This window comes from Nanorana parkeri, unplaced genomic scaffold (genome assembly GCF_000935625.1).
Source record: "Nanorana parkeri isolate BGI_ZX_2015 unplaced genomic scaffold, ASM93562v1 scaffold383, whole genome shotgun sequence".
In the NCBI taxonomy this organism is placed as follows: Eukaryota; Metazoa; Chordata; class Amphibia; order Anura; family Dicroglossidae; genus Nanorana; species Nanorana parkeri.
This window is the reverse complement of record NW_017306651.1, coordinates 1,122,649-1,134,977: the sequence shown is the minus strand read 5'-3', so window position 1 is coordinate 1,134,977 and position 12,329 is coordinate 1,122,649. Positions and strand designations below refer to the sequence as shown.

The following is a 12,329-nucleotide window of genomic DNA, read 5'->3' as shown; positions in this document are numbered from 1 at the left end:
TCCTTACTGGTATGTCCCTTTTTAAAGTGGGTGCTGCAGTGATAGCGGATGGCGCCACTTCAAATCCAATTAGTAGAGTATATCACCAGCACACCAAAGTCATGCCTGATGAAGGGACCCTGAGTGGCCCCGAAACATTGCTCTATGACGAGATGTGTGTGTGTGTGTATAAATAAAATCGCCACTCGATGAAGATTTTATTTTGGTGTGCTGGTGATATAAGTTACTATTTAGGATCTCTTTAACCACTTCAAGACCAGGTGTTTAGACCCCCTTCCTGGCCAGGCCATTTTTCAGTATTCAGCGCTGCGATACTTTTAATGACATTTATTCCCTCATGCAACGCTCCACTGAAATGAATTTTATACCATTTTTTGGGGACAGATAGAGCTTTCTTTGGTGGTATTTAATCACCACTGGGGGGTTTATTTTTTACTATATTCAGAAAAAATTATGGAAAATTTTGGAAAAAAAAAGTAATTTTTTCATTATATTAGGAAACAATTCTTATTACACATATTTTTGGTAAAATATAAAAGATGGGGTCACGTTGGGTAAATAGACACTAAACATGTCAAGCTTTAAAATTGTGCGCACCAGCGAAATCGCAGAAAAACTACCATACCCAAAACTGTCCATAGGCGACGCTTTAAAAGCTTTTACCACTCATCAGTTTAGTGTTATCAGTGATTAATAGCCCGAGAATTATTGCTCTCATTCCGACATTCGCAACGATATGTAACATGTGCGGCGTAATGGGACACAACGCCTGTATGGGTGGACTTTAAAAAGAAAAATTTTAATTCTTTTTTATGTGTAACTTTACATATTTGGGGGGGAAACTTTAATTTTTTTTTTCAATTTTTTTTTCCACTTAACTTTATTGCTATCCCATAGGGGGCTAAGAAACCCCCTTTTTTAATAGCAAAAGAAGTGACAGGTCCTCTTTATGGAGACATCAGGGGTCTCCAAGACCCCTAATGTCACCTAGGACCCCCCTGAAGAAGCTGATGAAGCAGAGATCTGCTTCATCAGCTTCTCTCCAGCATCTGAAGCTTGAGAGGGACACAAGCATGCGGAAGTGATGTAATATACATCAGTTCCGCATTCTGACAGCGGAGAGGGGACCGGAGGGAGTTCGTTTACCGATCTCCGGCCGGGAAGTGTGACATTAGGGGTCTATTAGAGCCCCAGTGTCAACTTTTCACTTCAAAGTGGGCTTGAATATTTTCTTCCCCAGTTTCTCTAGCAAGGGAATGACAGCAGAGGAGCTGGAAGTGATGCAATCAGCGTCACTCCCAGCTCTATTCAGCAGGGGGAGGAGACCAGCGAATGGATAATTGCTGGCCACTCTCCCTGCTTCTCGCAAACACTCATGATGCCGGTCCTGGGCCCGCAGGAGGGGCAGCGGAGCTCGGGAAATAAGACAGGGGTGTCAGGTAGGGACCTTGTTCACCGACCCGGGCCTGTACAAGTGATCTGGCGGCAGTTCAGCCACCATAATCACTTCCAGTGTAAAGCTGACAGTCGGCTTTACACAGGTAAACAGTCCCAGAGGCTAAGGGGTATGGCGCTGGCAGGGAAAGGGTTAAGCAAACATATATGGCACATGGTTGATAGATAAAGCTAAACTCTGGGAAAACTGTTTTTATTCATACTGTACTAACAAATTAAGTTATCACTAATATGCTGTATGCTATGTGTGGAGGGCTGCTACATAGAAATCTTACCCAGATATTTGATATTTTGTATAGTTGCGCAATGACTTACTACTGACAATTGCTTTGGTTGTCTATTTTATTGTTTCTCGTTGAAAAAACTAAATAACAAAATATGTTTAAAAAAAATCTTATCTTGCAACCTGCCGACTCTAACACATAGCGCTGGGCTTCCGGGTGCCACAGGGGATGCGACTAGAATAGTGAAAGGCTCACATTACCTACCCCTCCTGCTCCATTCACAAAAGCCTCTCACAGAATACAAGGCTTCTGTGATTGGAAGACGAGAGCAGATAGCGAGCATGCTGCCTCTAAGGCTGGGCACACACCTTACAACCATCGCAAGACTTCTGTCTTGCGATGGTTGTAAGGTACTTAAAAAAACGTACGATCTGCCTATGTTGCATAGGCAGATCGTACTTGCGATGATCACAAGCTACGCCCCCTGAGGGGCGGGCTTCCGATGACCGCAATGCCGAACGGGCAGTGTGCGCTTGCGCACACCGGCCCGTACGGCTGTTATCGTACGGACATGCCACAAACCCGCCGAACATCGTACGATGCTCGGCGGGTTTTCGAACATGTCCGTAAGTTTAAAGTCGTGCGACCTTACAATAGTAGAGGTCGCACGGCTTCCACACACCTTACGATCATCGTACGATCGCGGGATTTCCCGTGATTATCGTACGATAATCGTAAGGTGTGTGGGGACCCTAACACATACGGAGGAGAGTTGTGCTGCTAGAGCAGTGAAAGGCTCAAGTTACAGCATGTTACATCAAGTTACATCACCGTCCCCTCCTATCTCATCCTCCATTCACAAAAAGCTTCTCATGGAATCCAAGTCTTCTGTGATTGGAAGGTGGGGGGGGTGCCAGCTCTGACACATAGCGCTGGACTTCCAGATGCTACGAGGAGATAGATGCAGCTAGAGCAGTGAAAGGCTCAAGTTGCATCCCCGCCCCTCCTCTCTCATTCTCCATTCAGAAAAAGCCTCTCATAGAATCCAAGCCTTATGTGATTGGAGCAAGAGATGGAGGGGGGTAGGGATGCTGCCTCTGACTAAAAGCACTAGATTTGCAGTTGCTACAAAGAAAGGGATGAGGGTAGAATAGTGAAGGGGTCAGGTCACATTCCCACCCCTCCTCTTATCCTCTATTCACAGAAGCCTCTGTGAGAAAAATACAAGGTTTTTGTGAATGGAGGAGGTGTGAGGAGGGGGAGGTAATAAGGCTTGACCCCATTCACTACTCTAGCCGCATCTCTCTCCCCTGTAGCACCCAGAAGCCTAGAGCTTTGTATAGAAGCTTGCATCCCCAACCCTATCTTCTCGTCCTCCAATCACATAACCCTTTTATTCTGTGACACAAATACCAGACTTTTTTTGTGAATGGCGAAGGAGTGAGGAGGTGGCGGGGATGCACATGAAGCTTTATACTACTCTCCCCTGTAGCACCCAGAAGCCAAGTGCTATGTCTCAGAGCAAGCATGCTGCAAGGTTCATACTATGCAACAGCCCTCCACACATAACATACAGCTTATTAGTGATTACTAATTAGTATGTAAAAAAAAAAGTGCTTTCCTGGAGTTCAGCTTTAACCCCTTCATGATCGAGGCCTTTTTTCCATTTTTTGCACCCATGTCATAATCCACAAAATTACTTCAAACTCCCAAACATTATATATTTTCTTAAAGCCGAGACCCCGTAGAATAAAATGTCAGCAGTTGCAAATTTTTATGTTGGACGATATTAGCACAACTTATTATCAAATCCCCAAAATCTTTGAAAAATGCAGTTAAATGCCCCAAAGCAAAAGCAAATACCAATTTTTAAAATACAATATGAAAGATGAGGTTACAATGAGTAAATAGATACCCAACATGCCCAGGTTAACAAGTGTGTGCGTCAGTGAAACTGCAACAAAATTCTGTACCCCAAAAAGTCCATAGACAACGTTTTAAAAATCTCAACAGGTCATCGGTTTAGAGATACACGTAAATATTGGCCCTAGAATTATTACTCTCACTCTGGCATGTGCGACAATGCACAACATGTGTAGCGCGATCATCGTTTTCATATGTAGGCGCATGTAAAGATGGCAGGGACTTTAAAAAATGTTTTAAATTATTTTTACATTTATTTATTTTAAGATTATTTTTAAAAACTGTTATTTTACATGTTTTTTCTACTTTTTAGTTCAGTAGTAAATCTGGCCATACACCTATAGATTATCTGCAGATTTTCTATGGTCAGATGGAAAAGTGCAACAGATTCCTCCATCTACGCTGAGCAGTGTGGCTGGAGGAATCTCCCACTGGGCCAAGCTTCAGTATCTTGCTAGTCGGCGCCCGCTGGCTCTCAAAATACCTGAACAATCTGATTGGATGCAGGGAATGTTCAGGTATTTTGACAGCCAGCCCTATGGCCGACTAGCAAGATACTGAAGCTTGGCCCAGTGGGAGATTCCTCCAGCCACACTGCTCAGCGTAGATGGAGGAATCTGTTGCACTTTTCCATCTGACCATAGAAAATCTGCAGATAATCTATAGGTGTATGGCCAGGTTTAGATAAATAATATACATAGAGGGGGGAGGGGGGGCAGATTTTGCCACTGAACACTGAACTGCATAAGCAATGTATTTCTGCCACTGAACAGCAAAGGAAATGTATTATCGGTCTGATCGCCAATGCAAATGTATTCGTGCCACTGAATTATTATGGACTATCTGTGCAGCGCAGTGTCATCGCACACATTTCACATAAAAAATGTTAATTTTAATATTCATACTTTTATTTTTTATTACATCTGAAACCCGCTGATTGCGCTGACGCACCGCAAACTGCAGATCTGAAAATCATTTTAGGTGTTCCTCCAGAGTCATAACGTTTAAAAAGCTCGCTCTAAACCGCGAACCTGCAACACCCAGACCCAATAAAGTTTTATCTCTGCGTTCTAAGCGATGCTTTCTGAATCTGCACATGGCTAAAAATAACGAAAATGCAGACGAAAACGCAGACTGTTTTGTACAATGTTTGATATGAAAGTCAAAAGTAATATTAAACTTTCAAAATGTTTTTAATCAGATCAAACAAATGTACATCGCCCAGCAAAGTATTTATTTAAATTTTTGCCCAAGCACTTGCAGTCATCATGTTTCTGAACAGCTCCAACTCTCTCAGTTCAGCTTCCGTTGACTTCCTGTCCAGTCTAGGATTACAAAGAACAGAGCAGTCTTCAGCAGCCATCCATCTACTAGCTTGGAGAGGGGAGCAGAGGAGTGTCTTGCCTTGCTGTGTCTGTGTGTTTGTGGGGAAACACAGATTACTAGCACACACAAGGGTGGCTCCATAGGACCCTGCAAGGAAAAGAAGCCACCCTAAAATAGGATATCAGGACCAGTGTTCAGGGGACCAGCTGATTCTATAGGAAACTAAAAGGAGGGAGCACAGAGAAGAGAACAGTGGATAAGTTCCCCTTGCTGTGTCTATGTGTTTGTGGAGATGCACGCCGCTTACTAGCACACACAAGGGTGGCTCCATAGGACCCTGCAATGGAAAGGAGCAGCCCCTAGGACCTGGTCACACCCTCTCCAGACCAGAATATTTTTTTATCTGCACCAAAAATGCACACAGTAATTCCAGTGGGTCACATGAGGCTAGTTCACACCATTGTGTTCAGTTCCAGAGCTTTTAGTAAAAGTACAGCATGCTGCACTGGAACACACAAAAACACATGTTAACACACCAGAACACACTGGGACACGCTTAAAACCCACCAAGCAAAACTATATTTAAAAAAAAACCTAACCGGGAAGCATAAAAAATGCGTTAAAAGCACATACATGCGTTTATAGAAACGCATCCAGATCTGATTTGGAGATGGTGTGAACAAGCCCTGAAACAGGATATGAGGACCATGGAGCAGCTGATTCTTCAGGAAACTAAAACTTTTAAACATCAAGGACCATCCATTGTAAGTGATTCCATCAGCATTAGAAAAACATTTTGACTTTAATATCACTAAATAATTCCAAATGCTGATGAAATCACCTACAATGGACGCTGCTCCTTGATGTTTAAAAGTTTTAGTTTCCTGCAGAATCAGCTCATCCCCTGAGCAGTGGTCCTGATATCCTGTTTTAGGGTGGCCCCTTTCCCTTGCAGGGTCCTATGGAGCCACGCTTGTGTGTGCTAGTGAGGCTAGGTTCACACCTATGCGATTTATCGTATGGATTGAGTCCCCCGATATTGTGCAAAACACAGATTTGCATTGAAGTCAATGGAGGCTGTTCACACCCACTGGTGTATTTTGGTTTGGGGCTGCCCCACCCCTTACTGTTTAAGACTTTTTGTGTAACCTGTCAGTCGCTGGATACAGCACACACGCTGTATCCAGCTTTAGACATATTCCGCTATTAGCTTAGCAGGAAAGCTGGGGTCTCAGGTGGGCTTTGCAAGATTTGTGGTGGGCTCTTCGGGGTCTTTTGTGCGCAGTGCAATGTCTTAGGCTGCAGAGCCCACCATAGACCCCGCAGAGCCCACCATATACTCCACCAGTGCTTGACCTTATGGGTGGTCACACATTCCACCGCCAAAAAACTGGGCGAGATTACGTTAAAATGTGTGACCACGTGACAGGTCACACATTCTAAGGTAGTCACAAACTTTGATAGAACAGGGACTTCTCTGCTGCCCGACCAGCACTTAGGGGACCCGTCTTCCTCTGCCCCCCATCCCTCTTTCTCCTAAGCTGCTCAACCAAAGCTGCAGAGACTCGGACCCACCTCCTCCTCTTCCTCGCCTCCTTCACTCCCATGCTGCACAGCCACACATCCCCCAACAGCCACACATCCCCCACCCTATCCTGCATCAACAGATCGGCCCCACATTACAGGTTCCCCCTCCCTCACTCACTTCCTTTCTTCGCGGTCCCGACAGGCGATTAACCAACTTCCTCCGCCCCCTTCTTGCCGCCTCCTCCTCCCACGTAGCCCGATCAAAGCTGCGGGGACCGTCCCGGACCCGCCTCCTCCTCACCGCCCCGGACCCGTCCCCTTCTACTGACGTCCCTTGCTGCGGCTGCCTCCTGCTTACCGTCCCCCGCTGCCTCCGGCTCACCATCCGCTCGCTGCATCCTCCTGGCCGACTCCTCCTGGTCTCCAATTCCCCTGTTACTTCATGAGGCTGCCGGGCTGCGGCATTTTCGCCGCCCCCCTGGGGAGTGCCGCCCAAGGCAAACCGCCTCGTGGCAAATACGCCCCTGTTCACACGTTTTCGGTTTGTCGCTCGGACGAAATTGGCTGTCGCGCAAAAAGGTGCAGGAGCTATTTTCGGACGGTTGTTGTCCGGTTTGGATCCCAAAGACATCTCTATGCATTGAAAACCGTGCGACAACAGTGCGGTTTTCAAAGCACACTTTCTGCCTGATGAAGGGGATCCTTTGCGACCCTGAAACATTGCACTAAGTGTATTTGCTATGCAGCACGTACATTATTAAACAGACGTACTTAATCAGCTATTGGAGTGCCGGTGTCCATGCTCTTTTTTCAAAGCACAATCGTGCAAACGAAAACGTAGGACAACCGCGCAAAAACAGCTTGCCAACTCAATCCCCTAGGTGTGAGCCTAGCCTAAGCTGCATGTGTCCCCTGAAACACACAGGCACAGCAGGGCAGGTCATTCCTCTGCTCCCCTCTCCTCCTTCCTCCCTTCTCCAAGCTAGTAGATGGACAGCCGCTGGAGACTGCTCTGCCCCTTGTGATCTTGGACAGGACGTTTAGGGAAGCTGAGCTGGGAGAGTTGGAGCTGTTTAGGAACATGATGACTGTAAGTGCTTGGGTACATATGTAAAGAAATACTTTGCTGGGCAATGTATATTTGTTGGATCTGGATTCATTATTCGTTATTGAAAATAAAAAAAGATTGAGAGTTTTGTACTACTTTAAACTTTCAGGCTAGCACACTGAGGGGGGAATTTATCAAAGCAATTGTGAGTGTTTGAACTTGCACAGAATATATTTGCACCAGATTTATGATGATAGTGTAATGTTGTTGATAAATGAGGTTAAATAGACTCTAGGAAAGAAGACTTGTAACTCCAGGCAAAAGGCTTAACTATCGCTTCTTGAAGTGCTCACGGGGACTTCTTAAGTTCTGATTGTTTTGTTAGGTGATGCTCCAGCTCAGGGCTGTAGCTACCATGGGGCAAATGAGGCAGTCGCCTCAGGCGCAGCTGAGAGGGGACGCGGCTAGGGACGGCCAGGCTGCGCCCCTCGCCTCTGTTGCCATGGCAAGCATAGGGCGCTATGGCAACTGGGGCGGCAGGCGGCCAACACAGCTGCAGCTCGGCAGGGAAAAGAGGGCTCCAGCTTCTCCTCGGATCCCTGCTGCTCACCCCCACCAGCACTCCCACCTCGGCCACCCTGCTGGTTTCAACGCTCAAGATGGCAGAGCGGAGGATCAGTCAATATCTGTGATATTTACCGATGCTCTTTGTGCAGAGCAAACACTACTGCTGATCACTGCAGTGTTTGTAAACAACTGGGGACACATACTACTATGTGTCCCCTGTTATGAATGAACAGGAAGTGCTTTACATGAATTCCTGTTCAATCATGAGTTTCTCAATGGGTGAAATCACTCATTAAAGAGGCTTCTACCCATTGATAACCGGATAGTAAATATTTTACTTTCACCAGTTTCTGAATAAATAAGAAGCCTCTGTACTGAGCGCTTTCCATTCATTTAAAACAGAGTCTGCAGAAAAAGAGATTGAGGACTCTGTTACTATTTGAAAAGGTGACGTGTCAAGGGTCTTGTTAGACCCCCTGATGTTTCTCTGAAGCCGCCCCAACAGTAAAAACAAAAAATAAACACACACATGAGCAAAGACCGAAAATTGGTTTCAGACAAAATGAACGGAAACTAAAAATGTTTTCATTCGTTTCAGCAAACAAAACAAATTTTTATGCTGTTTTGTATTTGGCAACCAGTGCATTCTGGAGGCGGGGCTCATGACGTCACATGACGCCGTGCATGCACAGCAGCGGGTGACATGACATGTCTGTTGGGGGGCACAATTTTCTGTTCTTGCCTCAGGCACAAAAGGAGCTAGCTACGGCTCTGCTCCAGCTTCAGACAGCTGCAGAACAAGTGCAGATGAAACAGGTGCCAAAAAGGTGCAAAACACTGTGCAATTGGAAAAGTAGTGCAAGCTCTGGTCAAACAGGGGCACTTCCTCAAAATCATTAGGCAAAGTAACTGAAAAAGATAAAACACTGATAATCTTTCCGCTGTAATAAAAACATATTCTGCCTCCATGCCTTGTATCCTTATCACATCAATCGTAAGACTTGTATCCTGCTTATATCAGTCATTTCACATTGCAACCGATTCTTAGCAACCATCAGTAATGGAAAAAAAAAACAAAACCTTTTTTGTCAGTCGCACTCGAGTGAGACAACAAAAAGAAAAAAGTTAACCATCTAGACCACTCAATGTCACATTAACCCCCTAAGTGCCGCCTTAGCCTTCGGGACCACGGCCGGGCTGCAATGCATTCAAAGGCAATGAGTATCGGAATTGCCTAATCACGCCGGGGTAAGTGAATAAAAGTGGAATAAAGTGCGTGTAAGCCAGCAGGTGGAGAAACATGTTACTAAATGACGGCGAGCAGCAGCCGAGTGAGAGAAAGAGGCTGAGCTGTATTAGGAGGGAGGGGAGAGAGCAGAAGCAGTGGGGAACTCTCTGGATGTGATAACGTTGTAGAGTCCCTGCTGCTGATACTGCTGCCGGCTGCTGCTCCATACACATACACGCTCAGTCTCTCTCCTGTCCTGTGATGGATTAGTTAGCTTCAGAAAAGAAAAAAAAAGGAAAACAAAAAAAATGAAAAAGGTGCTTCTATTTTGATAAGTTGCTTACTCTTCCTGCTACTCTGCTGCCTCACAGCGCTTGGCATTCGGAATAAATGACTGATACAAGATCCCGTCGTACAGGAATCCAACTGCATGGGAGATGAATGCTGCAGGGAAGCAGCTGCCAACCCAACTAGATCGCCCGGTCAGCTTGTTTGTACCAACTTGGGCAAGTACTCTCTCGCTTTATTCATTACCTGCCGCTGTCCTATGTCCTGACGATCCCTGTGAGCACTTTAAATATATCAGCAGTCACCTACCGTGTAATGTGCTTAGCCTTGTTATGAATATGTGTGTTTCATCGTCAGAAATTGTGCGATGGGCTTCTACTGGGATCAAAGTGGTCCACCTGTGCTGTAAAGCACATGGTGGGCTCAAAGATTTAACTGCGTATGTACTTTCTGGAGATAAGTAGCTGCTGAGTGACTTGGACTTCAAAGATTAAATAGTCTTGCGAGTTGTCTTTGCAGCCAGCAGAATAATTGCTGTATTTCATTAAATCCCTTTAAAGTGACACTAAACTCAGGAAAATGCATTCAAGTACCTTAACCATTAACAGAATGTATCTTATTTGTGTATCACTCGGCTGTAGATCATCAAACTATCTCTGGATTTGTGCTCACACTGTCATTCCTTCTGGAGGGGGGCTACTTTTGTTCCCCATGGTCCCTGTGCGTGTTGTAAAGTAGCCACCGCTCCAAGCTCATATCAAACTATCTCTGAATTGGTGCTGACACTGTCCTTCCTCCTGGAGGGGGGCTACTTTTGTTCCCCATGGTCCATGTGTGTGTTGTAAAGTAGCCACCGCTCCAAGGTCACTCCCGTGATGGACTAAAATCTCACACTTAGTTTTCTAATTGGTATTGAGATTGTAGTCCATCCCGGCAGTGAGCTTGGGGCGGTGACTACTTTACAACACACACATGGACAATGGGGAACAAAAGTAGCCACCCTCCAGAAGGAAGAACAGTGTCAGCACCAATTCAGAGATGGTTTGAGGATCTACGGCTGAGTGATACACAAATAAGATACATTTTTGTTAATAGTTAAGGTACCTGAATGTATTGTTAAGATTTAATTCCTGAGTTTAGTGTCACTTTAAGATTCTTCTGTTTAAAACGGTGGTGGGTGAATTATTAAGGATTTCTGGAACAAGCCTGGCCAATCCAGTAGCCAGCAGGATTTTTTAGCAGTGAGCGCCATTGACAACCAGAGAAAACCTCAAAAGTTAGGCACCAGCTCCATAAAAAAATTTTAAGGAATATTGTCTACCTGGGATTCAAGAAGGTTAGAAGTCTCTCTCTCTACATCGGTGTCAAGTCACTCACAGGCTTGTGTCTTATTATAATGATATGGCTGATAAGAACATTTTGGTAAACTAATAATATAAAATGTTTCCTTTGAACTCTTATGGGAGTACTAAAATTTGAACAGCATAGTGAAAGTGAAGATTTAAAGGTTTGATACATTCAAAATAGATGTCATGAGGATAGATACTTGAGAGTTAAACCAATTATATCGCTTGGGGATTCCTTTGGTGAGATGCTTGCGCTTTAGTTACTGAGCCAGCACACCTGCCACAGCCATTACCAGGAGCTCCCCAACTTGCTCTCTCACTGCATTTCTAATTTAATTTATATTGTTGGGCAAGTAACTGGAGAAGGTAGGGACACTCAAAGATAGATGTGGACACCCAAAACTCCAAGGTGGATGCAAAAAGTTCAAAGAACAGCGATCTTACCACTAGAGTCCAAAATGATATGGGAACCTAGAACGCACTCTCAGCCCAGATGATTAAAAATACATGTTATACCTTAAAGGGGAACATTATTCTTTTTTACGTTTTTGTAGATATTAGTGTGAAAGAAATTAGATGATTACATATAATCTTGTCCATATGCAATAATGTTATACAAAAATCCTATTCCTGTGTTTCGGAAGTACTTATAAATACAAATGGGAGCAGCCATATTTTACTCATAACATATCAAGGATTTGCTTCTTGCCTTGTAGACCATTGTGTCTTGGTAATTGACAGCAGTAGCCATGAGCGTCCCTAGACTTTTTATCGTCTGAGGCCGAGGGAGGTTGGGATGTGGTGGATGGCATTTCAGGTGGTGCATGTTATTAGTGCTGGGGCGCTTCTTCCAGGGGGTAGGCAGGGGTTACCTCTTCCGTTATGTCTAGCTTTTTTACTTCACTAGTTGCCAGGAGCTTGGCAGGACAATGGCCAGAGTGTCACAAGTTGCAAAGAGAAATATGGGGTAACCTTTTTTATACCATAGTTCTCTTCAGGGTCACGGAAAGACATATACTAACATCCTCCCGTGACCCAAAGCTCAGTATATTGCGGGCCATTGCCACTATATACTGAGAGCATCGCATCAGGGACGGATCCCGACAATACTATTGAGACCCACCCAGCTGGCTGATTGACAGTCAGCGCTGGAGGATCGGAGAGGGGAGGGAATCCTTGTGGGAGCGGTGTCTTACAGTCACCGCTCACTGCAGGGAGATGATTGGGAAGTGAGTGAGCGAAGGTATGTTTTTGCTTCCTTCCCGATCAATAGAGCCGACGTGTGACCGTTTTATTGTCGCATGTTGGCTCTAACCATGAGGATGAGTGTAAATCCCTCACCTCATAGTTCTCCTTTAACAACCTGGGATGCTCTGGCTGGAAAGGGTGCGGCCACG

The 12,329-nt window shown here is 45.1% G+C and overlaps 1 protein-coding gene across 1 annotated transcript in view; it reads left to right on the top strand.

Moving 5' to 3' along the window:
- Positions 1-461: 461 nt before the first annotated feature.
- The window catches only part of SNTG2 (syntrophin gamma 2), a 381,958-nt gene continuing 370,090 nt past the window's right edge, over positions 462-12,329 (top strand). The window contains exons 1-2 of the mRNA XM_018559229.1: positions 462-476; positions 9,579-9,804. Coding sequence (XP_018414731.1) covers positions 9,736-9,804 — 69 coding nt within the window. The 5' untranslated portion in view covers positions 462-476; positions 9,579-9,735. The remainder of the gene's footprint in view (positions 477-9,578; positions 9,805-12,329) is intronic.